Source organism: Sturnira hondurensis, unplaced genomic scaffold (assembly GCF_014824575.4).
Source record: "Sturnira hondurensis isolate 20B ecotype Veracruz unplaced genomic scaffold, ASM1482457v3 Scaffold0011378, whole genome shotgun sequence".
Classification (NCBI taxonomy): Eukaryota; Metazoa; Chordata; class Mammalia; order Chiroptera; family Phyllostomidae; genus Sturnira; species Sturnira hondurensis.
Genome location: NW_028084009.1, coordinates 8,913,996 through 8,940,199, shown reverse-complemented (window position 1 = coordinate 8,940,199; position 26,204 = coordinate 8,913,996). Strand labels below are relative to the sequence as shown.

The window sequence follows — 26,204 nt, the reverse complement described above, 5'->3', positions numbered from 1 at the left end:
AGCCCCGTCCTAGTATGTGCGGCAGAGGGACCCAAGGACTCAGGAGGCCCTGTGCCGCCCCAGCACTCTGCCACCGGGGTCCCCACCACGCACTGAGCTGACCTGGCATTCAGTCTCACACACCAGTTTCTACAAAACAGCTTTATAAAAACTAAGTGTCAGTTCCATGGGATAAATAGGGGGTGGGGCTCAGGGCGCTGGGAGGAACCGCTTCCTGACTACTCGCTCCATCCTGGGCAGCCCTGCAGCCTGCAGGGCCTGCAGCAGCCCTGCAGCCAGTGCCCCGGGCCGGGCCTCTCGGAGCTCTGTAAGCCGCTGCCACAGCTGCTTCTGCAAGGACACTCGGTCCTCCCGTGGTGGTAGTGGTCTCCACGCCCCTGCACCAGTCAGGGCCTGCTGTAGCTGCAGGAGCCTCCGGAAGGAGATGTTCTGGAAAGCCAGGAAATCCACGAGGGCTCGCTCGCATTCCTCAGTTTCTGCAGGAAGGTCAGGGTGAGGTGGGGGCTCAGCCAGTCCTGGGCGAGGGCTCCCCACACTGGGCTCTGGGGAGGCTGTAGAACAAGGCAGAGTCCTCTGTGCCAGCACCTGAAGAGGGACCAGCTGGCTGGGGTTGGAGGGCAGGCAGGTGGGGCTGGTGGGCCTCAGCCTAGGGTGAAGTGGGACGCCTGCTGTGACTGACGCCAGCAAGGTGGTTAAACTCTCCAGGACTCAGTTTCCCACTGAGGGGTGGGGAACAGCATCACCTGCCCCCACCCAAACCCTCAGCGCACTCAGCAGGGCCGCCGCCCAGGCTGCTCAGTGGGGCTGCAGGGCCCTTGACTCCATGGAACTGGAGGCACTTCCCAGGCTCCCACCCAACCGTGTATGGGTCCAGAGCTGGAGGGCCTGAGAGCTGGGGGCGGGGCACACGCTGAGCTTGCTGTCCCCAGGCCAGTTACCCTTCACTTGGCTTCAGCTCACCTGTGCCCCTCCAGTCCCACGGCGCCCTGGGCTCTGGTGTGTTGAGTGGGAACCCGGAGCAGCTGGTGCACATGGCGTCATGGAAGGGGGAGCCTGGCACGTTGAGGGCCAGGCCCAGGGCTGTGCAGTTGCGGTGGGGCTGGCACTGCTCTGCGCTGGAGCTGTTGGCTGAGAAGGTGCCCGGGGGGCACGGCTGGCACTGCGTGTTCTGGGTGGGGGTGCCTGGGTGTGACACAGGAGCCTGGGGTTAGAGGGAGCTGTGGCGTCCTCACTGGCAGAGGAAATCCCAGCGCCACCCACAGAGCACCCACCACCCACCGAGGGCAACCACCCCGTAGCCCGGCAGGCAGGGGGCGTGCTCCAGGCAGAAGCCCGAGAGCTCGAAGAAGCCCGGGCGGCAGCGGCAGGCGCGGTTGTGGACCTCGGAGCAGGGCCGCGCCTCCTCCTCGTCTGCGCCACAGATGACGTTGCAGTAGCGGCAGCGCTCCAGGTAGTTCCAGAACTGCGTGTAGTGCTGCGGCGGGCAAGGGCGGCACACCGTGGGGCGGCTGCGGCTGCACGGCCGGTGCACAAAGGTGCCGGGAGGGCAGCGGCGGCACGACAGCCGCTCCTGCGTGTCCACATCCCACACCGGGTAAGTGGGCGCGTCCTCTGCAGCCCCACGCATGGCCAGCACCAGCAGCAGGAATGACAGTGCCCATAGCGGAGTCAGGGGTGGCCTGTCCAGGACCTTCATGGTCCTCCCTGGAATGGGGCAGCAGGACTGGGCAAGGAAGCACACCCCGCCCACCCCGAGTGACCGCTACCTGCAGCCAGTGGAGTGCTCCACCTCCGCGGTGGCCCCTATATACGACTGCCTTGCCACACCCCAGGGAGGGGCCAGAACTTGGGGGGCTCTGTTCCGACCCAGTCCCGGTGGGTGGTGTCACAGTCCAGCGGTGCCTGGCCCAGCCCTCCAGATTCCAGTCCGGGGCCCACCCTGAGTGCCCTACTGCGCCAGGGACGGCCTGTGACCCAGTGACCGGGCGGGGGGCGGGGAACTCAGCTTCCCTCACTCGGCTGTCACCGTGTCTTCCTCTCCGGCCGTGAGGATGGAGGCTGAGCAGTTGGGACAAAGTGCTCCACAGCCCTTGAGGGAGGGGGTGGGGTGACCTGCACAGGTGCCCCCTCCTTCCTTCCTGGCACCTCCAGCCCACCCCACCCCCCGAGTCCAGGCCACGCAGACAGCGTCCAGGGGTGTCAGTGCTTTATTGGAGAGCCTGTCCCCTGCATGAGCAGGTCCCTGGGTGGGAGCAGGGGACCCCCTTCCTGCTGCAGGGCCCTGAAGCCCCACCCACAAGCCAGCAGCCAGGGAAACTTCTGGGGAAGCACCTTCCCATGACCCCTGCACAGGAGCTTTGAGGCTTCTCCCAGGCGGTCCAACCCTGGATACTGGCTCAGGGGCGCCCTGTGCTCGCTGGACCAGCCTCCCTGGTGGGCAGGCTCTTAACCAGGGGGTTGTTGCTGCTCGGCCCAGCCCATGCCTGCCACCAGGCAAGTGTCCATTCTATGTCCAGGGAGGAGGTGGCCTCAGCTGGTGAAGCCCCGCCCAGCCCAGAGTTTCCAGAAGACCCACACGGCGCTCTGCTCCTGCCAGTGGGGTACCCGGTCCCGCACAGCATGTCCTCTCAGGGGCCTGTGGACACAGAGGGCACTGGACACACATGCTGGGTCCCCCTGACCACCTGGTCCCACAGCAGGTGCTGCCCAGGAGCCAGGTTCCTGAGGCTTGGCCTCTACCTGCCAGGGCAGGAGGGACATGGGAAGGGGAGTGTCCCCTGCCTTACCACCAGGGGCCCCTAGGCCTGTGCCCTGCAGCCCCTCCTGAGACCTACCATACGCAGGCTGTATCTGTCTGTGGGGGCCACTGGGGGGCTGGCTGGGACCCTCTGCGCCCCCAGCCAGCCGCTGACCGGGAGAGGAGCTCTTGCTCTGTGATCTCTCTGGCTTGGAGGCTCCTGGACACAGAGGCGTGAGTCCGAGGGGCACCTGGCACCACCCTGCTGCACTCACCTGCGGGGCTGAGGCTCCCAGGTGACAGGGTGGGGTGCCCTACCTGGCTCAGTGGCCCCAAGGATGCGGTTGGAGGGCACCTGGGAGCCCCCGTCCTGGGGTCCTGGTGGCTGGGTGCCCGTGTTGGGGGTGTTGGGGGTGGGCCAGCCAGCCAGGTCTGTGCACGTCTGCCGGAAGCGCAGCTTGTGGTGTGGGCGCACGAACATGCCGAACCCTGGGAGAGGAGTCGCTCAGGCCCTGCCCCCCGCCCCCCCCGCCCTCCCGCCCCCCGAGCCTCCCCAGGAACTTGCTCTGCAGCAGGGGCAGGTCCTCAGGCCGGGAGGTGGTCAGTGCTGCCACCACAGCCACCACCTTCTCATAGTCGTCGTCCCGCTTATAGGCGGTCAGTGCCGCCAGGAGCTGGCTGCAGCCTGCAGCCCCCAGGGCCCTGCGGGCGTCGGCCAGGTAGGCACGGGCGGCAGGCTGACTCCGCTTCTTGGGGCTAGGGGCCCCACAGCCCTCGTGTGGACGGCTGCTGGCCTCTCCTGGTGGGGCGGGGACATGGACGGACCCCGGTGGGGTCCCAGAGCACCTTTGCACCACCCCCGGCAGGCCCCCAGCAGAGCCCGCCCCTCTGGGGCCCCAGCGCTGCCTCCGGTTCTGGTCAGAAGCCTCCCCAGGGACCAGGTACCTTCAGGTGGTGGCCCGGAGGCCTGGTTGAGCTGCTCTCCGGGGTCCAGCTGCCTGGCCGCACCCTGGGACAGGGTTATCCTGGGGACAGGCTCCCTCCGGCCTGAGGGAAGACAGACACCAGAGTTGCCTGGCCAGTCCCAGGGTCTCCAGGCACTCCCTGGGGAGGAATGGGGCTGTGCTCAGGAGGCCGGGGGGGGGGGGGGGTGCGCGCATTTCTTGGGCTGGAAAGTCCCCTCCTTGGAGCAGTGGGATGTCTTCCAAAGCCAGGCCCCTGTGACATCTGTCCTGGGGGAAGCCCCTGCCCAGGGTGGGCTGTTTACTAAGGGACAGGCTCCCCAGCTCTGGGGTGCAGAGCACCCTGTCGGGGGAGGGACAGCAGAGTTCCAGGCCCCCCATGCTGTGCGTGCCCTGGGGGCCCTTACCTTCCCCCATATGGTGCCCCCCATGGGAAACCGGAGGTTGGGCCCCACGCCAAGACCCCAGGAGCTGCCCTCTGGGTCTGAGGTTAAGAGTCCTGCTGGGGAAAGCCCTGCTCACCACCACAGTCCAGGGCTGGCTGTGCCCCCCGCCCACAAGGAAGGCTCTGCACAGGCAGGGGGCCACAGCCTCGGCCCGTCAGCTGGAGGCAGAGCCCCTCGAACTCCAGCTTGTGGTGTGGCCGCACGAACTGGCAGAAGCCTGTCGGGAGGGGGTGTTGGCACATGGGTCCCAGGACACGGCCACTGAGTCAGGCTGCAAGCCACCCCCCCATGTACCTTCCCCAGGGGGCAGGGACGGCCCTGCAGCCCACCCGAAGGCACCTTGGAGCAGGCTGTGGTTCTTCGGGTCTTCGGCAAAGAGGGGGCCGAGGCGGCCCACCAGGGACTGCAGGTCGTCTGAGCCCTTGTACTCCTGCAGGGCCCGGGTGAAGCGGTCGAAACTGGCCTGGCTCAGTGCCTGCTTCACAGCTGCCACGTAGAGCTTGGCCCTGTCCGCCTGGGCACCGGCTGCTGGCCCACCCTGCCAGGAGCCGGGAGTCCCATCAGCAGTGACCCTCTGCGCGCCCCTGGGCGTGGCCAGCAGGCAGTCAGGGGTCCCACTGAAAGCGGCCAGGCCAGGCCTGCAGGGAGGCAGTGACCCTGGGGAACATGTGAGTAGATGTGACCCTGGGGCTGCTCGGCCCCGCCAGCGGCTCCCCCAGCCCATGGCCAACACTCTGACCTTGGAGGACACTCCTGACCAACACAGAGGGCAGCAGCACATGGCAGGGGCACCTCCCAAACCCAGAGACGGGAAGGACCCCATGCTCTGTGCCGATGCGCACCCCAGGCCTGACACGGGCCCCAGAGCAGGAAGGGTGGGGGCCCCACAGACCCGCCCGCCCTCCTCCCCCCTCTCAGCACTGCCTGGCTCTTCCCAGAAAGAAAACAAAGGAAGCACGCGGGGCTTTCCAGAGGCTTCCTGGCCCAGCCTGTCACTCAGCTGCTTTAACACGGACCCTCCCCACATGCGGGCATGTTGGCACCCACCGTGTGCCACAGCCAGCCCTGCCAGGACAGCGGGAGGCAGCCTCTGGGCCGGGATCCTGGCCCCTGCTGTTGGGGGGTGGGTGGGGCCTTCTATGGCAAGAGCCCCAGGGTCTGCAGGGCCTGGATCGGACCACAGGTCTGTGGACCTCAGGGGGTAGAGGCAGCCCCCAGAGCAGATGTGCAGGCTGGTGCCCTGTTTTACAGGGGTTCCCAGCTCCCACAGTTAGAGGCTAAAGGGAGACAGGCCCGGCGCCCACAAACACAGAGACATGCGGGTGGGAAGACCAGTCTGGGACCTGTGGGGACAAAGAAACCTCATCCGGGACTCGCTGCCAATGGTGCAGCCAGGATGAAGGTGGGGGTCACACCCCCACGCCGACCCTTCAGCTCCTGTGCCCACAGGACACCCCTGCCCCACGGATGGCAGAGGCAGGTGATGCAGGTTGGGCCTCCAAGCGGGAGCCACCCCAGGTGCATTTGTGGGTGGCCCACCTACCTGGCAGCTGACCAGCCTGATCTTCCGCCTCCCTCCTGTCTGTTCCCCGGCAGACCTCTTCCCCCCAGGCAGGGGTAAGCTGGAGCGGCACGGTGCCTGAGGGTGACACAGCTGTGATCCTCACCCCACCCTCAGGGACCCCAAAGCCCTGAGTGCCACAGTGCTGGGCCCCTTCCCCAAGCCCCACCATGACCGCCCTCAGGGCTGGCTAGGGGCTGAGCTGAGGTGGGGCTTGAGGTCCTGCAGTCACTGACTGGGCTTTGGGGGGGCACCCACAGGACTCAGGGTCTCCAGGTCCGGCCCCAGCGAAGGGTGTGTGGGCACAAGCCACAGGACAGGCGCTGGTGGGGCCACAGCCAGGCTCCCAGAGAGGGCGCAGCAGGAGCTGAGCCCTGAGTGGACCCTGGTGAGAACCCATAGTGGGGTGTCGGGGAGCACCCACAGGGAATGAGGGGTGTGCTGCGACCCCCACCGCCGTCCAATGGCGGCATCAGGGAATAGACCGCAGGGCCCGGTGGCTGTGTCCTCCCCCAGGGCCCTGCACCCATACCTCCTCCCCTGCAGGCGCGGCCTGGCCCCCAGGCTCTCCGGCCAGCTGCTCGCTCTGCTCAAGGGCGGCCAGCAGCCCCACAGGCCTTCGCTGGCCATGAGCCGGCTCCTGCCCGTACTCCACACACAGGCCGCCCTCTGAGTCCTCCGAGTCCCTGGCGTCCAGCAGTCCTGTGGGGAGCCCAGATGTGGGACCCGCCAAGGCGGGTTGCAGGGGGCAAGCCAATCAGTCCCTGGCCGCAGTCAGGCCAGCCTGCCACCTGCCTCCTAAGAACAGCCCCTGCCCAGCGCTGCCTCCCGCCACACACACCTGCGGGTCTCCGCCTCAGGCTGGGCACGTGCACATCCAGACTCTTGGCTTTCTTGGGGGGGAGTGGCCTGAGAGACACGGCCCCCGGGGTAGCACCTTCGCCCTCACCCAGGCTCCGGGCAGCAAGGGGGGCCAGCACTGGCATCTAGATAGTCACACACGGTTGGGGGGCTGGCCCAGCTCCTCCCCTCGGGGGGAAGCCGAGGACACGGCCAGCCGGACAGTTGGGACTCACTGTTTTCTGAGCAACCCGGAAAAACTGGGCCACATCTCGGATGACGTGGCCGAAGTGGTCGTACACCGTGACGTGTGGGCGCACCCAGGATGGCAGCTGGGCTCTGGATTCCGCACCAGTGAACCTGGCAGGGAGAGGCGGTCAGCCCAGAGCCCCGGCCCCAGCCCAGTGCCCAAGCAGAGACCCTGAGGGGGAGAGGGGCTGCACCTGTGGTCACAGAGAAAGACGACCCCATAGTCGTGGCGATGCCGGATGACGCGCCCGATGGCCTGGTTCACAGCCCGGGACGCCTGCTGCCGGTACCAGTCTTGCCCGGAGAGGAACTGTGGGAGAGGACAGTCACAAGGTGTCTCCAGGCCCCCCAAGCCCGCCCACCAGGTGGCCCCTCACCTGGCCTGTGGCCCCACTGCGGCCCTTCATCTCATCTAGAAACTGCATCTTGAGGATGACCCGGGGGTCCTTGCGTGGCGGGTAAGGGAGACCCGTGACGACCACACCTCGGCCATTCACGTTGGCGAAGTCCAGCCCCTCACTGGCCTGGGGACAGTGCCGTCTTCGAGAGCCACCCCCACACCAGCCTGCCCCGCACACAGTGCCACCCCCAGGTCCAGGGTATCAGCTCCCACGGATGGGGAGATAGGCAGTGAGTGCAGGACCCAGACCCCCCCGGGCCTCACCTTCCCCCGACACACGGCCAGAAAGGCGGCCCCGCGGGACCCCGGGGCGGCGACGCTGGCATAGTAGGCACCCATCACCTGCGGGGAGAGGCGGGTCCCCCTGAGCTGCCCAGGCCTGCCCACCTCCACAAGCAAGACCCTGTGCCTCGCTCATCCTTTGAGGTAAAGGACTGTCCCAGCCAGGAGGCTGGGGTGACATTCTAGAAGCTTCTTTGAGGCCCCGGTCCCCAGGTTGACTGGTATCCAGCACCTGGGGCCTGCTCGGCATTTCCCAGGAAACGCTAGGGCCCCAGGGCAGGGGGCAGGGGAGCCTGGCTTCCTGCACGTCTGCTGCCACCACCCCCACCCAAACTTTCCAAAGGCAACAGGCCAAGGCCAAGCAGGACCTTGGCCGCACATCCTGGAGCTGGCCAGAGCTCCTGGCAGGGACAGTGAGCGGCCCAGGGCAGCAGACCCCTGGCAGGGCTCAGACCTCCGAGAAGCTGCCTTTGCTCCTGGGCTCCACAAACAGGGGCTTCAGGGCCTCCAGCCTCTTCGCAAAGTCACGGGCCTGCGGGGGGAGGGGGCGGGATGGTCAGGCTCCCCTGTCAGGGGGGGCTCCCCTGACACCCCCAGGACGTGTCGGGGCGACGCACCCGCCAGAACTCCAGGCTCTTCTCCAAGACAGGGTAGGAGGGGAAGAAGACCAGCAGCCCATGGGGGACCACGCGGGCGAAGTTCACTGGAAGCACAGTAGCCAAGGTCAACTTCCGGAGGCCCTGACCTCCCGACACCACGGACGGGACCCAGGGTAGGATGCTGGGCCATGGCCCCCCGGAACTCACCTAGCGCCTTCCCCAGGGAGGACAAGCACTCCTCAGAGAACCTGCACGAAGCCAGAAGGCTGCTGCCACGGGGTCTCACACGCTGCCCCCACCCCCGCCTGCCCCCGCCAGGCCCCCTACCGCTTGTCAAAGGCGGAGGTCAGCTGGGCTCCATCGGGGCCTTTGGGGACAATCCCCACCCAGATCTGGTGCTTGTCGATAACGTGTGGGTTCTCCAAGCAGATGGGGAAAGGGCTGGAAGCAGCGGGTGTCCCCCGTGAGCTTCTGCACTCTCCATACAAGCAGCCCTCTGCCAAAGGTAGACTGGCCCGAGACCCCCAACCCTGGGCAGCCTTACATTTGCATCTCCAGGGCGAAGGAGGACACGGGGGCCAGCGTGCCACTGGTCAGGATGAGGGTGCGGATGCCCTGGCGGACCAGCTCGCGCATGCTGAGGCCGGGGCTGAAGCACCAGTAACTGAGCACCTTCCCTGGGGGGCGAGTGTGAGGCTGGGTGCAGCTGCCCACGGGGACCCCGGACTGCCACCCAAGAGTCTCTCTTCCACGGGCCTCCAAGCGGCCCAGCCCCACATGCAGTTCTGATGGAGGGAGCCTGCCCTGAGTGGATAGTGTGACCGGGCCCTCCCTGGGACCTGGGAGGCAGGAAGCAGACCGAGGGAAACCCTCGGGGCAGACACAGGGGTCACCTCCAGGGAGGCCAGCCAGGTCCACCTCAGGCTCCCAGGGCAGCCCAAGCCCCTGGGAAACCTCGAGGCCAGGATCGCACAGAGGGAGGCCAGGCTCTGGGAGGCAGGAAGCCTGCCCCAGGAGAGCAGTGACGTCCCCATTCACCAGGTCCCCTTGCAGGGGGACCTCAGCAATGGGCCCCCTGGGAAGATCGGAGCCGCCTCTGCACTGCCTAGGGCTCGATCTGCCCCAGAGATGGAAGCAGAATCAAGTGACTGCAGACACAACTCTGAAGTTGACTAGGTCATAGGTCAGCAGGGACATTTCCAGAAAAGGACAACTCACTTTCTGGGGCCGGAGAAGCCCATTCCACTTTCAGGATGGGCCCTGCCCTGTGACACAGAGGACTGGGCAGCGGGAGCAGGGTCCTGGGACAGCCCCGAGTAGGATGGGAGGGGCCACACCCCACACCCGACAGGCTCAGGGGAGGCCTGCAGGGTGGCCCGGCCCCCACCCTCCAAGATGGAAAGATGTGCAGGGCAGTCTGACTACAACTTCAGCCCAGAGCAGGCCGTGGGTGGCGGCACATCCTGGGCCTGCATCTTCCTTGACAAAGGTCGGCCTTCACGTCAGCTGGGCCTGGCTGGCGTGTTCTGCGTGACAACACGCCTCTGGAATGTCAGCAATCTGTCCCCTCGGGGCACAACCCGGCCCAACAGGGGCAAGCGGCCAGAACACTGACACCAGCCCCACATTCCACCTGCACTGCTGCCCCCCGGCCTCCGCCGTGCCTCCTCTTGCCCACTGACTGGCGCCCCACGAACGTCCTATGGACCCTCAGCCTCCTCCTCTGACCCTACTGTGGACAATAAGCTGTAGGACAGCCGCTTGCTGGGACAACCTGGTGAGACTTCGCTTCCCGGCAATTGTGTCTGCTGGGGTCAAATACAAACCCTACAGCTGGGAAGTTGGACGTGCTTCCACCGGGGCCGAACCCACCTCGAGATGGCCGTCGAGGGGCTGGACGTAACTATAGGGCTCCACCAATGCAACCGCTCTGTGACTGGGGGTGAGGAGTTCAGCGTGGCTGCCTGTGCTCTATGGTTCAGCCACTTCTCACAGCGAAAGCAGCCCCAGCAGAGACGGGGGCCAGGAGGAGCATGAGGCCTAGAGGCCTGGCCTCGGTGAGCGCTCCTCTGGGCAGCCAGTCCACCCCACCCACCCAGCCTGACAGGGGGACTCGGGGCAACCTGGTTTCCTGCACTCATCCACCCAGGGCACGGCCAATGCCAAGAGCACACATGCCTCCTCCCAGCACTGGATATGCGGGTGGCAGCCCCTGGCCCTGGCGCCCGTGGGATCCTGGCACCTGTGGGACCTCGGCACCCATGGGACCCCAGCACAGAGGCCCAGCCCTACAGGGAGGGCAGCGCAGATGGCCTCCTGGGACTGGGGATGCTGTGTAAGGAGCGAACTCGCCCCTGCGCAGCACTGCCCACTCTCCCGAACTCCTCCACCTGCTCGGCCCCACGCCAGCAGGCAGCACCCCAGGACCTGCGAGGCCGAGAGATGGCCAGCAGGGACACGGAGGCAGGGAAGGGGCACCAACGTGCTGAGGGTGACCGGGATGGAACGTGGCCTCGACCACAGGACTGTCACCAGGACCTACTGGGCTACAGACCCCACCCAGGGGCCACAGCAGGACACTAGCCAGGCCCAGACTCTAGAAGAATGTGTGTGGGGCTGGTCCAGGCCCCCACAGCAAGACTCACAGAGCACCTGGCAGAGACCCTGCTCTAAGTGTCCACAGTGGCCCCAGGGACTGGGCCCAGGAGAAGCTGCTACTGAGTGAATGGGGCCTGAGCCACAACAGGCGTTGGTGGGCAGGGCCGGCACGAAGGGGGCCTGAGGCACATCAGCCAGCAGATCCTTGGATGTGGCCCCCAGCCAGAGCCTTGCCACAGTGGCCCACCTGGTAGGACAGCGTGACACCCCTTTTCAAAACCATCCCCGGTGGTGTGGGGGCCTGCTGCACCCTCGCTTGGTGGGCACACACCCAGTGCCTCTGGGACTGGCTGATGGGCCTCTCCTGATGCCTTCTCAGCTCACACATGTCTCTGAGAAGGCAAGGCAGGGCCCTGGGAGACAGCCAGACGCAGGCCCGCTGGGCTGGGCTCCTCACTGGCCAGGCAGGGGAGCGTGTCCAGCCCTGTGGGGCTGTACCTTGCTTCCTGGAGGCTGTGGCACCCCAGGCGTCTGACCGCTGGGCTGTCCTCCGGTGACTAGTGTCGGGGTGGATGTGCACCTGGAGGGGCCAAGGGCAGGCGTCCTGACACCCTGCACACCAGAAACTGCGACCCACAGAGCCCCCAGAGGCGGCCCCTACCTTGTAGGACTGAGAGGCCCCAGGCACCCCCGTGGAACTGGGGTCCCCCTCTGCCGGGTCCGAGCTAAACACGACCTGGAAAGCAGGGATGTCAGGAGGACACAGCGGAGGCGGAGCTCCCCGAGCGGCCCCCACACGCAGGACGGACATTCGGGCGTCAAGGGCGCCACCCCCACCACTGAGCCAGCAGCACCCCGGGCTCAGGGACGTCATGCATAGGAGCTTCAGGTCCCACCAGCTTCCCTGTCCAGTGGTGACGTGCCCGTGGCCCCCTCCCCCTGGGTCCCACCTCTCCCTTCCCCCGCCCCACATGACCCCTGGCACCCAGGACAGCACTGACCCAGTTTGTGTGTCCAAGGGGCTTGGGGCGCCCATCCTGCTTGAGGCCCACAGGCCTGCGGTCGGGCCCTGCCAGTGGCCTTTGTGACCCCAGGGCCCCGGGGCCACCAGTGTCATCAGCGGGCCCAGCGGGGGAGCAGAAGGAAGCCCCTACTCCCTGCAGCGAGCCCGCCCTACCTGGATGATGTCCGCCAGCTTCTGCAGGCCCGCCGTGTTGGTGAACAGCCCTGCACCTGTTGAGGCAGCGGACACTGACCACCCCACGGTGCACGCACCAGGGTTTGGGCCTCGGGGGCCACGAGCCACTGGGACAGAGGCCGAGCTCCGCCTCCCATAGCACCAACAGGGGATGCCCGAGTGTCCGAGCAGGGTGGCAGGTCACAGCCCCCAGGGAGCTCTGCAGGTGCAAGGCGAGGGCAGGCTGCACGGGGACTCACGTCCGGCCAGGTGCTGGATGACCTGGTCCAAGGAGTCCAAGATGCAGCCCTTGGTCTGGAAGGTGATCTGCGCCTCGGCGAACAGCTCGAAGATGAAGCTGCGGGAGGGGACCCGGCTGGGCTCTGGGGGCCTGACAGCCCATGCTCTGAACTCCTGCCCATAGGCCGCCTGCAGGTGGCAGGCCTTTGTCCCCAGGAGCCCTGGGAGGACAGCAGCCCCAGCCCCAGGGTCCGGCCCCAGGCCAGGGACCCCAGCAGTGGTGGCTCTGGGCCAGCCCCCAAAGAGCAGCTCTGGAGAGAGACTGGAGGGGGGGTGCCGCAGCTGGGGGCCATGGTGAGGCGTAGGCAGAGCAGCCTGCTTCAACTGGGAGGCACCTGGGGGCCTTCGAGCAGAGCAGACAGGCACCCTGACCCTCGACACCCTGGGTCTGGGCCCCCACGCAGCAGTGAGGAGAGTCACAGTCACCCCAGGCGATGATTGGGTAAACTGCCTACGGGAAAGGAGCCCCACTGCCCAGCTGCTCAGAAGACTGGGAGCCTGTGGACTGTTCAGAATGTCCTGGGCCCTCTGGCGGCCTAAACATGTGGCTGGTGTGACTGCACCTTTCGCCCCAACGGAAGGTGTGCCTGGGCGGGTGCTGAGCACCAGAGGAGGGGACGCAGAGCAGGGGACCAGGCTGAGCCGACAGCCCCTTGGGGGCTGAGAGACCTTGAGGGGCAGGCAGCCTGCAGCACCCACTGGGTGGCTGGGGTGGGCGGGGTGCCGCCAGAACAGAACCCCACACGTGTCTCCAGCTCCAGGCGATTCCCTCACCTCCCCGGCTTGGTGACGCCTCTGTCATCTCCAGGCAGCTGGATGGCATCGATGGCCCCCTCAAGGTGAAGCAGGATCACTGCGGGACACGGGTGCTCAGGGCGGCCCCCAGCTGCAGCGGGTGGGCGGACGGGATGGGGGCGGGTGGCACTCACTCTTCAGCTTCGCGAGGTCCTCCAGCTGCACGGTCAGCCCTGGCGGGGAGAGCAGCGTGCTCATCTGCACCATCCCACCACGCTGGCCGCACACGGCTCCACGCAGAGAGAAGGGCTCTGTCTGTGCAGCCCGAGCCTTGAACGCCCCCTGCAGGGGCCTGGGGACGCTGCCTCCCACTGCGGGCACCCAGGGCTTGGGGCGGGGGTGGTGAGTCCAGGCTGGGGCAGGAAAAACAGAGGGTGGCTCCTGTCCCCACAGACGGCTGTGGGGCCAAAGGGACACGGTGCCCAAGTGGCAGCAGAGATGGGGCACCTTCTCTGAGAGACGCACAGTGCCCACAGCGACAGGGAAAACTACTGCCCTGCTGACAGGGGACCCACAGCAAGCCGAGAGCACATTCACATCGGGAGGCTGGGAAGACAAGGGGAGAAAACGAAGTGCTTGTCCCGCCTCTTGTAAGAAGGGCGTCAGCACAGAGCAAGCGGGGTATGAGCCTGACCCCCATGGGCACATGGAGCAGTGAGGTGGGCACACCCCGCCCATACGGCCCCCCTCAGGCCAGAGCACCCAGCACTCGCTCCTGTCTGCCCGCGAGTCTGACGATGGCATGGCCAGGCCTGAGTGACAACAGCCAGAACCAGGGCCAAGAGCCCCGCCCTCAGCCTCTGGTGGGCAGCGGCTACACCATCTCCTGTCCCCACCAACACCCCACTAGTGACGTGGGAGCGGCCTGGCTGCCCCAGCACTCACAGTGCCTGTCCAGTCCTCTGTCCTACGCATGGCCACCCCCCACCCCAGGTCCTGTCCACCTCCCTGCTGACAAGATGTGTGCATCAGCACAGCTTTTTTGAAAAAGTGCCAGTCGTGCCTTCGGCCTGTTCTTGGTTCTCAGGTTTTCATCCTTGCCCAGGGACATTTTTTCATCGCTTCCAGAGAGCGAGGAAGGGGGTGGGGGAAACATCGATTTGGCTGCCGTCCTATGCATCCCAACCGGGGATTGAACCCACAGCCCAGGCAGGAAGCCTGACTGGGAGCCAAACCCGCAGGCTGTAGGCGAAGGAAGGGGGCTCTAACCAGCAGGCCGCCCAGCCAGGAGCCTCGGCCCCTTTCGGTGGGCTGGCCCTCGCCCTGCAGAGCTCGCAGGGGCTCTGGACGCACCTTGGACTCCACTGGGCCCCTGGGCCGATGTTCTGCCCGGAAGCACGGAGTTTTTAGTTTTGACAAAGTCCAGTTTGTCTGTGACTTCTCTGGGTGACTGTGCTGCCAGGGCCACTTCCAGGGAAGTGCCGGCCGTGGTCGGGGTCAGGGGACGGCCACCTCGGTGAGCGGCCCCGGGGCGGCTGGGCTGCGAGGCCTCCTCCCAGGAGCACGCTGTGCCAAGCAGGGGCACGGGGTGACTGGTGGGAACCCGACAGGGAAGTGACAAAAGGACAGCTGACGTCTGTGCTCCTCCTGCTGGCAAGTTTCCGAGAAAAACATCAAAGTCCCAACGAAGGGACAGGCTACCGAACACCCACTGACCCTCGCCAGAGCCCCTGTGCCAGACGGCACGGCCACCGGCAACAGGCAATGTCGGAGGCGCATCGCAGAGGACAGCAGGCTGTGGGGGGCGGGGCTGTGCCTTCAGGGACAGCAGTCCAAGCCGGGAACCGCCACGCCCACCCCCAGGGCGGCTCTGGCCTAAAACATCGAGGTCCCCACACAAAGGAAAAGACGCCCAACAGAACCAGACAGAGGTCCGCCTTTCACTCAGGAAAGTGGCCAGAACAAGAGAGGCTGACGTCACACACAGTGCTGCCACCAACCTCTCAACCCGTGGCGGAGGCGGGACTGGCCTCCTGCCAGCAGACACGCCCACCGCTGTGGCGGCCTCACTTCTGGGAAGTCCCTTGAGTAAACACCTCACACTCGACGCAGGTACAGGCGCGCGAGGTCACCCACTGCAGCACTGCCCGTGACTGCAACGTTCGGGAAATGACCCGAATTCCCTGAAAGCAGCAGGGGGCCGGGAAGAGCCGCAGGCGGGAGCCTGGCAGCTGCCGAGAGAACAGGACGTCTGTGCCGGGAGGCGGGACACACTCGGGAGTAAACATGCAAAGCACAAACGGGTGTGCACACACTCGAGATAGCAGGGAGCCGGAAGGGGAGACGGGGTCAACGGCGCCCCCAAAGGCAGGGGCCGGACCTTCTCCTGAGTGCACTGGGGCTCTGTGAGCATCTCACACACGGTTTCCCGGACACGTTTCACAGAGAGTGAAAGATGGAAATGAAGTGTGAAAGGAAACCCACTGTGTGACCTGACCCAGATGGTGAAGTGGGAGGGGCCGCCGAGAGACACACTGTGGAGCTCGGTGCAGAACGATGGGGAGCACAGGAAAAGGGCCCAAACGAACGGCTGACTCGGCCAGAAACCGCGTCCCATCGCGGAGGATGCCAACCCACCACAGTCCGCACAGGACGACAAAAGTACTGGGCCCTAAAGACAGAGACCCTCAGAGAAACGGCGACTTCTGGAGTGAAGTCCCCCAGAGAAGCACCGAGGTGGGAGACCTGCCCGTGACCACCAGCCCGGCGCCTCTGCTGAGCCCAGAGAAGCACCACCATCCCCTGGAGTGCCTGTCCCAGGTGTTCGGGCCCCAGGCAAACAGGCGGGGAGGCTGCGGGCCCAGCCCCGGGCCCCGTCCAGTCGGGGCGAGCCTGTCTGTGGTGTTGCTGTGCATGACCACCAATCAACGCACTATTCGACTTTCTCTCTCTGGTTCTTCAACGAACACACAGCGTAGTTTCCAGAGGCCCCCACGGGGGGCTGACGGTGAGCCCGACGTGGGCTTGCCCCGGTCCCCAGAACCTGGAGTGTGCGCCTCCCATGGCAACAGGGGCTGTACAGGTGTGACCACGAGAGCAGGGAGAGTGGCGGGATCAGCTGGGTTGGAGGGGGTGGGGGGTAGGACGGGGCAGCCGGAGCTGGAAAAGGCCTCAGGTGGGTTCACCCCGGAGCCCCGAAGAAAGACGGTCCTCTGGGGACCTCTGAGACTGCAGGGTGATGTGGCGGTGTCTGTACTGACCGCCGCAGCAGGGACGGGGCGCAGCAGCGGGGTGGCCCTTGTCAGACCACAGGCAGGAGGCGTGAGGCCCATGTTCCTGTTCCCACGACACTGAAGGGGCTGCGAAGCACCGTGGCCCTTCTCGCTCGCACAAGGTCTTTCCAGACGAACGTGACTTCTGCTACCACGTCGGGGGGACCTGTGTCTGTCCCTGTGGAGGACGCAGTCCACCCCGTGACGTGTCAGTGAAGCCCGGGAGCAGGACCTTCTCCGTAGAGGGGTCTCTGCGGACATGACGTGGTTACGACAAGGTCATAGTGGGCTGGGGCAGCCCCCCAGGGACGGGTGTCCCTGCAGCTGGAAGTCCGGACGCAGACAACCAGGGGAGACAGTGTGAGGGAGGGACTGGAGTGCTGCCTGCCGGGGGGAGAGGCTGCAACCCACGCCCCGGACCGGGTGACTTCTGGCCCCACAGGGGACGGGCTCAGCCTCTGTGCTGAAGCCTCTGGGGTGACACTGTGTTGCCACTGCCCCACGGTTGCCATCCAAATGAGTGAGTGGATACATCTACAAGGTTTCCGCTTGCGTTGCCGACGCAGCGCCCACCGATGGACTCGCACAGGCCAAGTTCAGTCAGTCCCAGAATGCACAGGGTCCTGAGCCAACACTGGCAAACACTACGTCTCGAGACCCGGACCAGGGACCCGGCTGGGACCCAAGGCGGCACCCTGGGCGAGATGGCAGAGGGGGATCGCCTGACCCCGCTGCCCGTGGGGCCTGTGCACCTTTGTGACCAAGAAAGGACAAGGACCTGGAGGCCGCCACACTACCTGCGCTCCTCACCCCCAAGGACAGTGGCGGAGCGCCCGTGCAGCATGGGGCACAATGCAGAAAGCCTACAGGGACCACTGGAGGCACCGCTACGAGTGACCCCCACAAAGGCCACGGAAAACGTGTGGGCAGACCGCCACACCCACCAAAGCTGCCCACACTCGCCCCCGTGACAACCGCTGCCCACAGAAATCTCTGGGGACAAACCCGTGAGTAGGTGACGTGTGGGTCACACTCCCAGGTCACTGAAACTGTCTCAAGGTCAACAAACCCATTTCCACTTCGGCTCAGCAGAGGGGAAGACAAGTTTGGCAGGCCAGCAAGGGTGACAAGTTTCCAGAAAAGGCCAGAACATCGGTCGGACCCACCCCTGCCTGCGAGGCCCTGGGCAGCCAGCCTGTGAGCTCACCTGGTCCAGGGTCCAGGCTGAAGTCTGAGCGGAGCTCGTCCTGCTGCGCTGCCCGGGTCTGCTCCTCTAAGACCTGGTCCAAGACGTCCAGTCCAGAAGCCACATCGTGGGGGGTCAGGTCAAAGGATGCTGACTCCTCGCACATCTTCTCCTGGGAGCCCAAGCACGCCACGTCACAGGGCTGGGGGCACCCAGCTGAGGGGCACAGACAGCCCAGCCTGCCCCTCGTGCCCAGGCCAGTGTCTGAGAACCACTGGACTCTAGCAGCCAGTATTTCGTTATTGGAAAATCCCCGTTAAAGCCCAGGTTTCTGGCTGCTCTCAGAGTCCAATCTGGCCCACTGGCCGCCAGTACCTGGAGCCAGTGGGCACTGAGGTGGTGGTCACTCAGAATGCCATACCCTCCCAGCCCAGGCCCCACAGCAAGCCATCCTCCAGGGCCTGGGCCAGGCTGCCATTCCTGGAAACAGAGGCCTTGAGAACAGGCAAGGCAGGGCGTGCAGGTGACCAGGAGTGTGGCGCCTCACCCAGGTGCGCTTGGTTCCGACAGCCAAGGCCACAGGAAGGTCCCTGACACTCACCACGTTGTGAGCCTCGTCGAAGATCACAACTGTCCCCTTCAGGTCGATGCTGTGTGCCCGGCGGCTCTGCGAGGGGAAAGGATGCAGGGCTGGAGATGCACAGGGCAGCCACAGGCCCCGGGGCCTCAAGGTCAGGCAGGGGAGGGGGAGATGGAGGCACAGCCTTCTCGAGCTAAGTCCCACACTGCTGGGGACACCAGGAGAGGCCCTCTCACACTCCTGCGGGGTGGTAGCTGGTCAGGGCGCCAGGCACTGCCCGCCATCACTGAGCTGGACGTCAGGGGTCCATCCCAGTGACTGGCAGCAGGAGGGAGTAGGCGTGTGACCCCTCGGCACGGCACACCGCGCAGCCGCAGGATGGAGGGGGATGGAGCCCCACGTGCCACCTGGCACACCCGGTGATGTTCAGAGCCAGAGCAGGAGGGAAGCCACATGCGGCGTGGTCTGGCACCGCGCTTCTCTCCCACCTAACGGTACATTTCCTTCTCCTAAAATAAAGTGCCCGCTGGAGACACGCAAGCACGGTGCCCCCGCCATCTGGGGACCAAGTCCACAGCTCCTGCGTGAGCTGACGCCCCAGCTGATGGAGCTGATGTGAGCTGATGCTCTTTGCTGTTCTGGACACGTGAGCTGTGGATGGACAGCGCTGTCCTGGGCTGTGGTGGACGTGGAAGCTTGGAACCCGCTGCGCAAGGCAGGGACACAGTTGTTTCTCCAGGTGTCTCCAGGGCGGCCTGACACACCAGCAGCAACGATGCCTGCCGTTCGGCGCGCCACAGCCTGGCAGACGCCAGCCAGCGCCCTCCCCCTGTGGTCCCTGGCACCACCCCAGTCTCCTCGGTGCGGTGGGCCGCGCCTGCACCACAGGAGCTGCGTGCATGTGGGCGAGGCCCTCTGGAAGTGAGCGCGCTGGGGGCACTTTGTCCCCGCCTGCGACCTTTGCAGACCTTAGCTTCCCTGCCCTTTTTTTTCTTTTTATTTATTTTTTTAGAGAGAGGAGAAGGGAAGGAGAAAGAATGGGAGAGAAACATCAATGTGTAGTTGCCTCTCATGTGTCCCCTACTGGGGACCTAGCCCGCAACCCAGGCATGCGCCCTGACCGGGAATCGAACCAGCGACCCTTTGCTTCACAGGCATGTGAAGCAAATCCACTGCTCAATCCACTGAGCTACACCAGCTGGGGCAGCTTTCTGGCCCTTTCAAAGACTCAGGCTTTAAGGGGTGGCAGTGACCACGGTATCATACCAGGTTTTTCCTTTGTGGCTGGTGCCTTGTGGGTCTGAGCCAAGAACCCTCGGTCCCCCAGACTGCAGCAACCCCCCAGGTTTACTCTGAGCAGCTCAGCTGCTGGGCCATGAAACACCCACATCCCGCTGAGGTCTGCTGTTTCCCAAGCTGACCGCCAGCCAGGCCAGCACCACACTGGGAAAGAGACGCGCAATGGAGCCTCTCCTTCGCCACGGCAGCCCCTCAGCCCATGCCCGTGGGTCTGTCTTGGACTCAAGGCCCTCGTTTCGGCAGCGAGTCCTGGAGTCAGGAGGGGGCGCCTCCTGCCCTCACGGGGCTCCTGCCCTCTTTCCACTGGCTCCACGCTGCGCCCCCACCTCAGCCCCTCGCCCAGCCCTCAGGAACTGCCTGCTCCTGTGCCCATTTGGCTGCAGGTTACAGCCCTGCACATGGCACCAGCTTTGCTCCCTGCTGCCTCCCAGACCCCAACCCATGCCCAGCATGGTGGCTCTGTCACCATGGTCCCCAGGACACAATCGACACGGAGGGCACTGGACAGGGGACATCCACAGTGCTTTCAAGACACGAGGCTCTAACCACTGGACTCAGGGAGCGTGATGCCCCCACATTAAAACAGGAGGGACCAGCGTCCCCAAGGCCGAGCGTGATGACGCTCTGGGGCTGCGGTGGGGCTGCTGGATGAGGGCAGGGACAGCCCAGGCTGCCCTGTGGTGCCCTCACTGCCCCTGCTGCCCGCCCCAAGCTGGCCTCAGTGAGCCCTGGCCAGCAAGGGACTCTGGTCCCCCCCATGTCCGCTGCTCCGAGGGAGTCTTGAACCCCAGGACCCAAACCTGCAGAGGCTCCGCCCCCCCTCGCGAGCCCAGGGGTGCCCCGGGTCGGGAGTCCTCCTGTGCGGTTGGGCTCTTACCTTGGCATCCAGCAAATAGTTGTACGGCATGAAGATGATGTCGGCCTGCTGCTTCAGGTTCCGGGCGAGGTAGTATGGGCACAGCCTGGGGCGCAGCAAGAGGGCGTGAGCCGCACACGGGCCGAGGCGAGGCAGGCGTCCAGGATGCGCAGCAGCAGCCCTGGCCACACACTGTGGCCAGGACGGGCGCTGTGTCCTCTGGAGGACACCGCATGGGCAAGGGGAGAGGGGCGGGGGCGGGGCCTCGCACGGTGGGTGCAGAGCTGAGCCCTGAAAACAGGCCACGGGAGCCTGGTGGGTGGGCTGAGCACGGGTCCGGGGGCCAGTTCCACCTCTTACTGTCTGTTTCTCAGAGCTGCTCACGTTTCTCAAACTGAACGACGGTCGGTTTCGTGAGTAACAGGGAAGAAACCCGCACACCTGCAGTGGCAGGAGGCCCCGCCTGGAAGGACGCGCCGGCACGGCCTTGAGGGTGCCACTTACTTGTGCTTGTTCCCACTCTTGACTAGGTCCTCGATGTCCAGGATGGGGGTGGCCAGGTCCTCTTCCAGGCTCTTCTCTGGGGGTACAGGCAAGAGTGAGCCATGCCCTCCAAATCCCCAGGCCCCAGGGCGGAATGGCTCCTATAAAGTGGGCAGAGGGGGCAGCCACCCTGAGGGCTTGCAGGGCCCGAGCCCAGGCTGGACGGAGGCAGGAGGGCTGAGGGCATGGTGGGGGGACGGGGGGGCACGAGCAGAGGAGGAAGGGCTCCTTCAGTGCCACCAGCACCCGAAGGGCTGACACGGACAGGACACCGACCAAGGCCGCCTAGGCTCTTGGGCCCTGGCCACACGCCTTGCCCTGCTGTTCTGAGAGTCCTCGGTGCCACCAGAGCAAACCACGCAGGCACAGAGCGAGTCTCAGGAGCCCAGCTGAGCAGCAGGTGCCCGAGGGGGCCTTAGCCCACGCCATCATCTGGCACATGCCCCACCCACACTCTAAGGGGCAGGGTGCAGGCTGCCTCATGCTGGGAGGGGAGCCGCAGCCCAGGCCTCGGTGAACTGGGGAGTACTACAGGGCCCACGTCTCCCTGAGTCAGGGTCTCTCTCAGTCCCAACCCTGGGACAGGGGACAGAGGGGACCTTGAGCCCCCAAGCCACAAAGCACAGACAAGAAAGTGCACAGACCACCCCTTGGAGTGGCCTCTCGACCTGGAGGCCCACCAGACACCTGGTACCCAGTCTTTTCCCCAGGGCCGGTCCCGGGGGCACCCCAGCCCGACAGGCACTGAGCTGCAGACCCCCAGAGGGGAGTGGATACTCAGCATGGACCCTGCTGGCTGTCGGCAGTTCAGGCTGAGGAGGCCCCTCCTATCAGGGGTGGTGGGGACCCCTGTGAAAGCTGTGCTCCTGACATGGGGAGCCATCCTGGCCAGTAGGCCTTTCCGAGAAGGCCCCCCATGCCCTTTGTGGGCCCACCTGTGCGCCATCCAGCATAGGCCCCACTTAGGGGACAGGGCAGGCACCTGCCTCACCCAGCTGAGAGTGCCCAGGGGCACAGCCCAAGGGGTAAAGCCATTGGGCCGAGAAACCCACACCCACCCTACTCCCAGCTGTTGCATGCTGATGCCTGGTGGCAGCAGCGGTCCCACAAGCCCCTCACCTTCCACGTTGTTGTAGAAGTGACAGGAGCGACTTGCCACCTTCTTGCGGCATAGGTGGATCTGGGTAGGGAGGTGTAGTCCCACTCACGTGGTGGCCAAGAAAGGGCAGATGATGTGGGCGCTGCCCCCGCCCCTGCCCCTCAGCCAGCCCTTCACCCACCATCTCCCACCCAGGGATGCACCCAGGGGCTCTGAGAGCTGGCAGTACCACCTGGCCGGGCCAGAGGACAAGTGACACGGAGGGACGCACCTGCAGGTGGTTGCTCTCCTGCTTCTTCACCTCAGGGTGGATGCACAGCTGCTCCCGGGAGCCCAGCACGCTCACCCTGGGCCTGCGGGGGGACAGCCATGGGAACCAAGCACCAGAGGGCAGTGCCACCCTGCAGCAAGGGCTGTGCGGGGACAAGCAGGGAGCACCGGGCACTTGGCTCACTGGGACACCAGGCAGAATGGCCATGGCCAGGACACCCCCAGACCTGGGAGGGGCTTCCTCCCAGGCCTGGCCCTGGGCGAGCAGGGAGCCCAGGCAGGGACTGGGCAGGAGGAGACTTGCCAGAGTCTGCCCCGTTTCACCCTGGCTCACAGGGAGGTCAGCCAGGGCGCCCGGACCCCTGCAGCTCTGCCGACAGGTCCGGGGCAGAGCCCGCCTCCCGCTCACATGTGTGACTGCACAGACCCACACCGTCTCGCACACCACAGGGCCCGCAGAGGCTCGGGGTGCGAGCCTAGGTCAGCACGTAAACTCAAAGCTGCCTGCCCCCAAGCAGCAGGCGCTGGAGGTAGCCTGGCCATGCATGGGGCACAGTGGGCCCTTGGGCTGGGGTCCAGGCACAGGCTCATCGGCCACCAGGCCGAGGCTATGCCCCCATAACTTAGAGGCAGGGAACACCGCCTGACCCACCGGTAAGACGTGTTCCGAAGCTCGCTGATGACCTGTGTGAGCTGCGAGTGGGTCCTGGAGGCATAAATGATCTTCGGGATGTCCGCATAGCAAGCTGCCCAGGCACAAGGAAGCAGGACAGTCGTGGCTCCATGAGAAAGTGTCCCCGTGTCCTCATGTGCCACTGCCCAGGGGCACTCGGCTAACTCAACCCCACAGATGGCCAAGCACCGGACCCCTGGCCCTGGGACCCGGACTTGACGAGGGCACCTGCAGTGCCCTAGTTCGGCTGAGAGGCTCAGACCCCCGGCCTAGGTTTGTGGCCAGGACAGCGCCTGCCCGTCCGCCACCCCCCTTCCGTGTGTGCCTGCACCCCTGCGGAGGGCAGGACAGGGCTGACCTGTAGCGTCTCCCTCTGAGGCAGCATTCCCCCAGGACGACAAGGGGCGGTCGGGGAAGAGCTCCCCTGGGGCCCTCTCAGCAATCTTGCGGGCCGAGATGGCGTCACGCAGGTGCTCCCGCCAGGCCAGGGAGCTGCAGAGCAGGCACAGCGTCTTCCCAGTCCCCGTGGGGCTCTCCAGGACACCATTCACCTTCTGAACAGGGAGCATGGGTGAGGCGCTGCGGACCGCGCTGCACCCCCAGAGACAAGCCTGCGGCTACACTGGGCTGGGCCTGTCCACCAGACAACAAGAGCCTCAGCGACGGTGGGCAACGCCACAGAAGGCATCCATCTTGCACCAAAGCTGCGGCCTAACTTAGCCCTCATTAGCAATCAATTTGCAGAGTATTTTCCAGCATAACATAAACAGTAAGATGACTAATTAGGTGCCAAGTCTCAAAATAGGAGCTTGTTCTGCAGTTCTGGGTCCAGGCTGCCACACAATAGGGCAGAACCTGAGCCAGAGGTGTGGCAAACAGGAGTGCGGGGCTGTGCCCTGAGCAGCCTGGCTGCATTCAGCCCCAGGCGCGTGGGGGTGGCTTGAGCAGGGAACGAGAGGGCGCCTAAGAAGCACCGCAGGCCTTGGCTGGTGTGGCTCAGTGGATAGAGCTCGGGCCTGCGAACCCCATGATTGCGGTTCGATTCCCAGTCAGGGCACATGCCTGGGTTGCAGGACAGTTCCCAGCAGGGGACTCACGAGAGGCAACCATACATTGATATTTCTCTCCTTCTCTCCTTCCCTTCCCCTCTAAAGATAAATAAATAAAATCTTTAAAAAAAAAAGAAGCACCACAGAAAGGAGCCTGTACCCCTTCCACCTCCTGGCACTCCCCCGAGGTTTAAAGACCGTCTACCATGAGGGCTGGGCATCGGCTGTGCCTCTATATGGAAATACGTCCTCCACACCCACATACGACTTGCTGCTCCTTGTCACTTGGCTTCAGCTCAAACACCACCTCCTCCCAAAGGTTACCTTACATCTTGTCCCAGCACTCATCGCCACCTGGAGTTACCTTTTCTTGGTCACTGTTCATCGTCTCTCTTACACCCTCAGCCCTACTGATGACCGAATCCCACGTGCAGAAGGGGGCCTTCCACCCAGTAGGACCAGGTCCCAGTGAATAGGCAGGTGCAGTAAGGGGCCTGTGCCGAAGCCCCGCCCTCCCTGACACCACCAGCCCCCCGCCCCCCAGACACAAGCTTCACCTTCTGCAGACACTCCAGGACCTTGGTCATGTACTCCTCCTGGCATTTGTATGGCTGGAAAGGAAAATCCACCGTTACACCATTCAAGGTGATCTTGGGCATGGCGGCCGGTTCTTGGGCAGGATGCTGCTCCCCAGGGAACTCCTGCAGCACAGAGACGGGGACAAGATTGTTTGCAGTCAGCCTTTCAGGACACCAGGCCACTGCAGTCACCTCAGGCAGCCCCTTCCCATGGACAAGGTCCCACGGTGGGCCTGTAACAGCCTATCCCAAGGAGCTGGGAGGTGAAAAAGCTACCATCAGCCCTGCCTGTTCCTCTGTGCCCCCCGCCCCAACTCCACTGGGCTCTGGGAGAGGCCGCCAGGGTCACAGAGACCTGAGGAGCAGAAGAAGGGCACAGGTGCACCGGCTCCCCTGTAATAGTAAGTCGCTTCCTCCCACACTTGAGAGGCCAGATTCCAGCAGCGTCCCATTCCAGCCTGGGCGGGTCTGAAGCTCCTGCCCCTGGGTCTCCCAACCCTCTGATCCCCTGGATGGGGGCTGAGACCCATGTCTACCAGGTGAGCAACCAGCTGTAGCGAACGGGCACGTGTGCCTGCTCTAATCTGGGGGGAATGCGTGTGGTCCCCTGCAAATCACTCAGCGTCTCTTAAGTCTCAGTTTCGCCTGTACGCCGGGATTCACCAGCCATTCCCCTAAACACCGAGTGCCCGCCCTGGCTGCAGAGCCCGGCAACACGGAACGACCCCTAAGGGACCGATTCCTCAAAGGGAAGTGCCCAGAGCCCAGAGCCCAGAGCCCAGGAGCGCAGAAAAACCACCGGCCCCAGAATGCAGCGCGGCCAAATCGCCTGGACGTGGGGCCGAGAGCGGCGCGGGGCCTGCCGGGAGCTGTAGTTTCGGACGCCGCCGCGCGGGTCAAAGTACCAGTTCCAGGATCGCCGCGATTCTCGGCCCCCTTGTCTCCGCGGAGGTTCCTCTACGACCGGAGTCCCAGGAATTCACCCCAGTCCGCCAGAGGCACCACCAGCCTCTGGTTGCACATCTGCCGTCAGCCACTTCAGACTTCGCGGGCTGAGGCGCGCAGTCGTCACTTAACGTCACTTCTGCTCTCAGTTCCGGTCCGCGGGGCGGTGCTCCCAGCGGAAACTGTTCTCCAGCCCGGGGTTCCGCGCTACCCGTGCGCTGGGTCCGTAGACCTGGGCACTCCCTCGCTCTCGGGCAGGAACTTGGGGTCCGCCCGTCATCCCCACCATGGTCTCCATTCCACTACCCGTCCGGGGCCAAGCCACCTTGGTTGCCTGCGCCAGAGCTTGCTTTGTTTGTTTGTTTGTTTATTAAGTCCTCACCTGAGGACCTTTTAAAATTGATCTTAGAGGCGAAGGGAAAGAGAGAAACATCAGTTGCCTGTCAGACCAAGGATTAGACCAGGGATTGAACCCACAAAATGTTGCTGCACCAGACGACCCTCCAAGCATCTGAGCCACCTGGCCAGGGTCTGGTGGTCTTTTTAAGACTCAAGTCTAAGCCAATCGTTCCCCTTAAAATTTACAAATGGCTGCCCCTTGCCATGAGCCGGCTGCTGAGGGCCTCACTAGCCCCTCTCTTAACTGTCCCCCACATTCAGCCACTTTTCAGGCCCATGTCCCCTGCTGGTCAGGGCAGGGCGCTCTGAATCCCCAGTGCATCACACCAGCTGGCAGTCTACAGGGGGTCCCAGAGGTCTGAACAGCTCTGCATGGTCAGAGGTCCTTGTCTAGGTGCCCCGAGCACGTTCTAAAGACACCAGGAAAGGAGTCGATGTCACAGTAATGGTCCAGGGCAGCTGGCTGGGCTGGTTCCAGAGCTGCTGGTGGGCTCATTTCACATCAGATGTTCCCCTGTGGGCATGCGTCTATGCTGTTGCATGACAGCTTGCTTGGGGAAGCCCAGGTG

General features: G+C 64.8%; 2 protein-coding genes across 6 annotated transcripts; both read right to left on the bottom strand.

Annotated features, from left to right (window-relative positions):
* Positions 1-126: 126 nt before the first annotated feature.
* TNFRSF6B (TNF receptor superfamily member 6b) lies at positions 127-1,791 on the bottom strand. Its single transcript, XM_037060103.1, has 3 exons — positions 1,279-1,791; positions 961-1,182; positions 127-476 (listed from the first exon to the last, which is right to left on the bottom strand). Exons 1-3 carry the CDS (start codon positions 1,694-1,696, stop codon positions 190-192), a joined length of 927 nt encoding a protein of 308 aa, XP_036915998.1. The 5' UTR covers positions 1,697-1,791; the 3' UTR covers positions 127-189.
* Positions 1,792-2,214: 423 nt separating this feature from the next.
* Positions 2,215-25,385, bottom strand: RTEL1 (regulator of telomere elongation helicase 1). Of its 5 annotated transcripts, none has more exons than XM_037060086.1 (33): positions 24,271-25,385; positions 23,023-23,218; positions 22,644-22,737; positions 21,993-22,074; positions 21,742-21,802; positions 20,584-20,659; positions 20,101-20,185; positions 17,946-18,011; positions 17,366-17,516; positions 13,081-13,119; positions 12,926-13,004; positions 12,112-12,209; positions 11,852-11,907; positions 11,336-11,410; positions 11,173-11,254; positions 8,621-8,753; positions 8,404-8,517; positions 8,284-8,324; positions 8,095-8,180; positions 7,932-8,009; positions 7,460-7,537; positions 7,173-7,319; positions 6,990-7,105; positions 6,783-6,906; positions 6,548-6,692; positions 6,237-6,408; positions 5,689-5,788; positions 4,485-4,683; positions 4,222-4,362; positions 3,683-3,784; positions 3,303-3,536; positions 3,056-3,226; positions 2,215-2,957 (listed from the first exon to the last, which is right to left on the bottom strand). In XM_037060086.1, exons 1-33 carry the CDS (start codon positions 24,370-24,372, stop codon positions 2,530-2,532), a joined length of 3,951 nt encoding a protein of 1,316 aa, XP_036915981.1. In that variant the 5' UTR covers positions 24,373-25,385; the 3' UTR covers positions 2,215-2,529. The 5 variants fall into 5 exon arrangements, with proteins under 5 accessions (XP_036915981.1, XP_036915982.1, XP_036915983.1 ...); XM_037060087.1 differs by having other exon boundaries at positions 5,689-5,784; positions 6,239-6,408; XM_037060088.1 differs by having other exon boundaries at positions 2,545-2,635.
* Between the last annotated feature and the right edge of the window lie 819 nt (positions 25,386-26,204).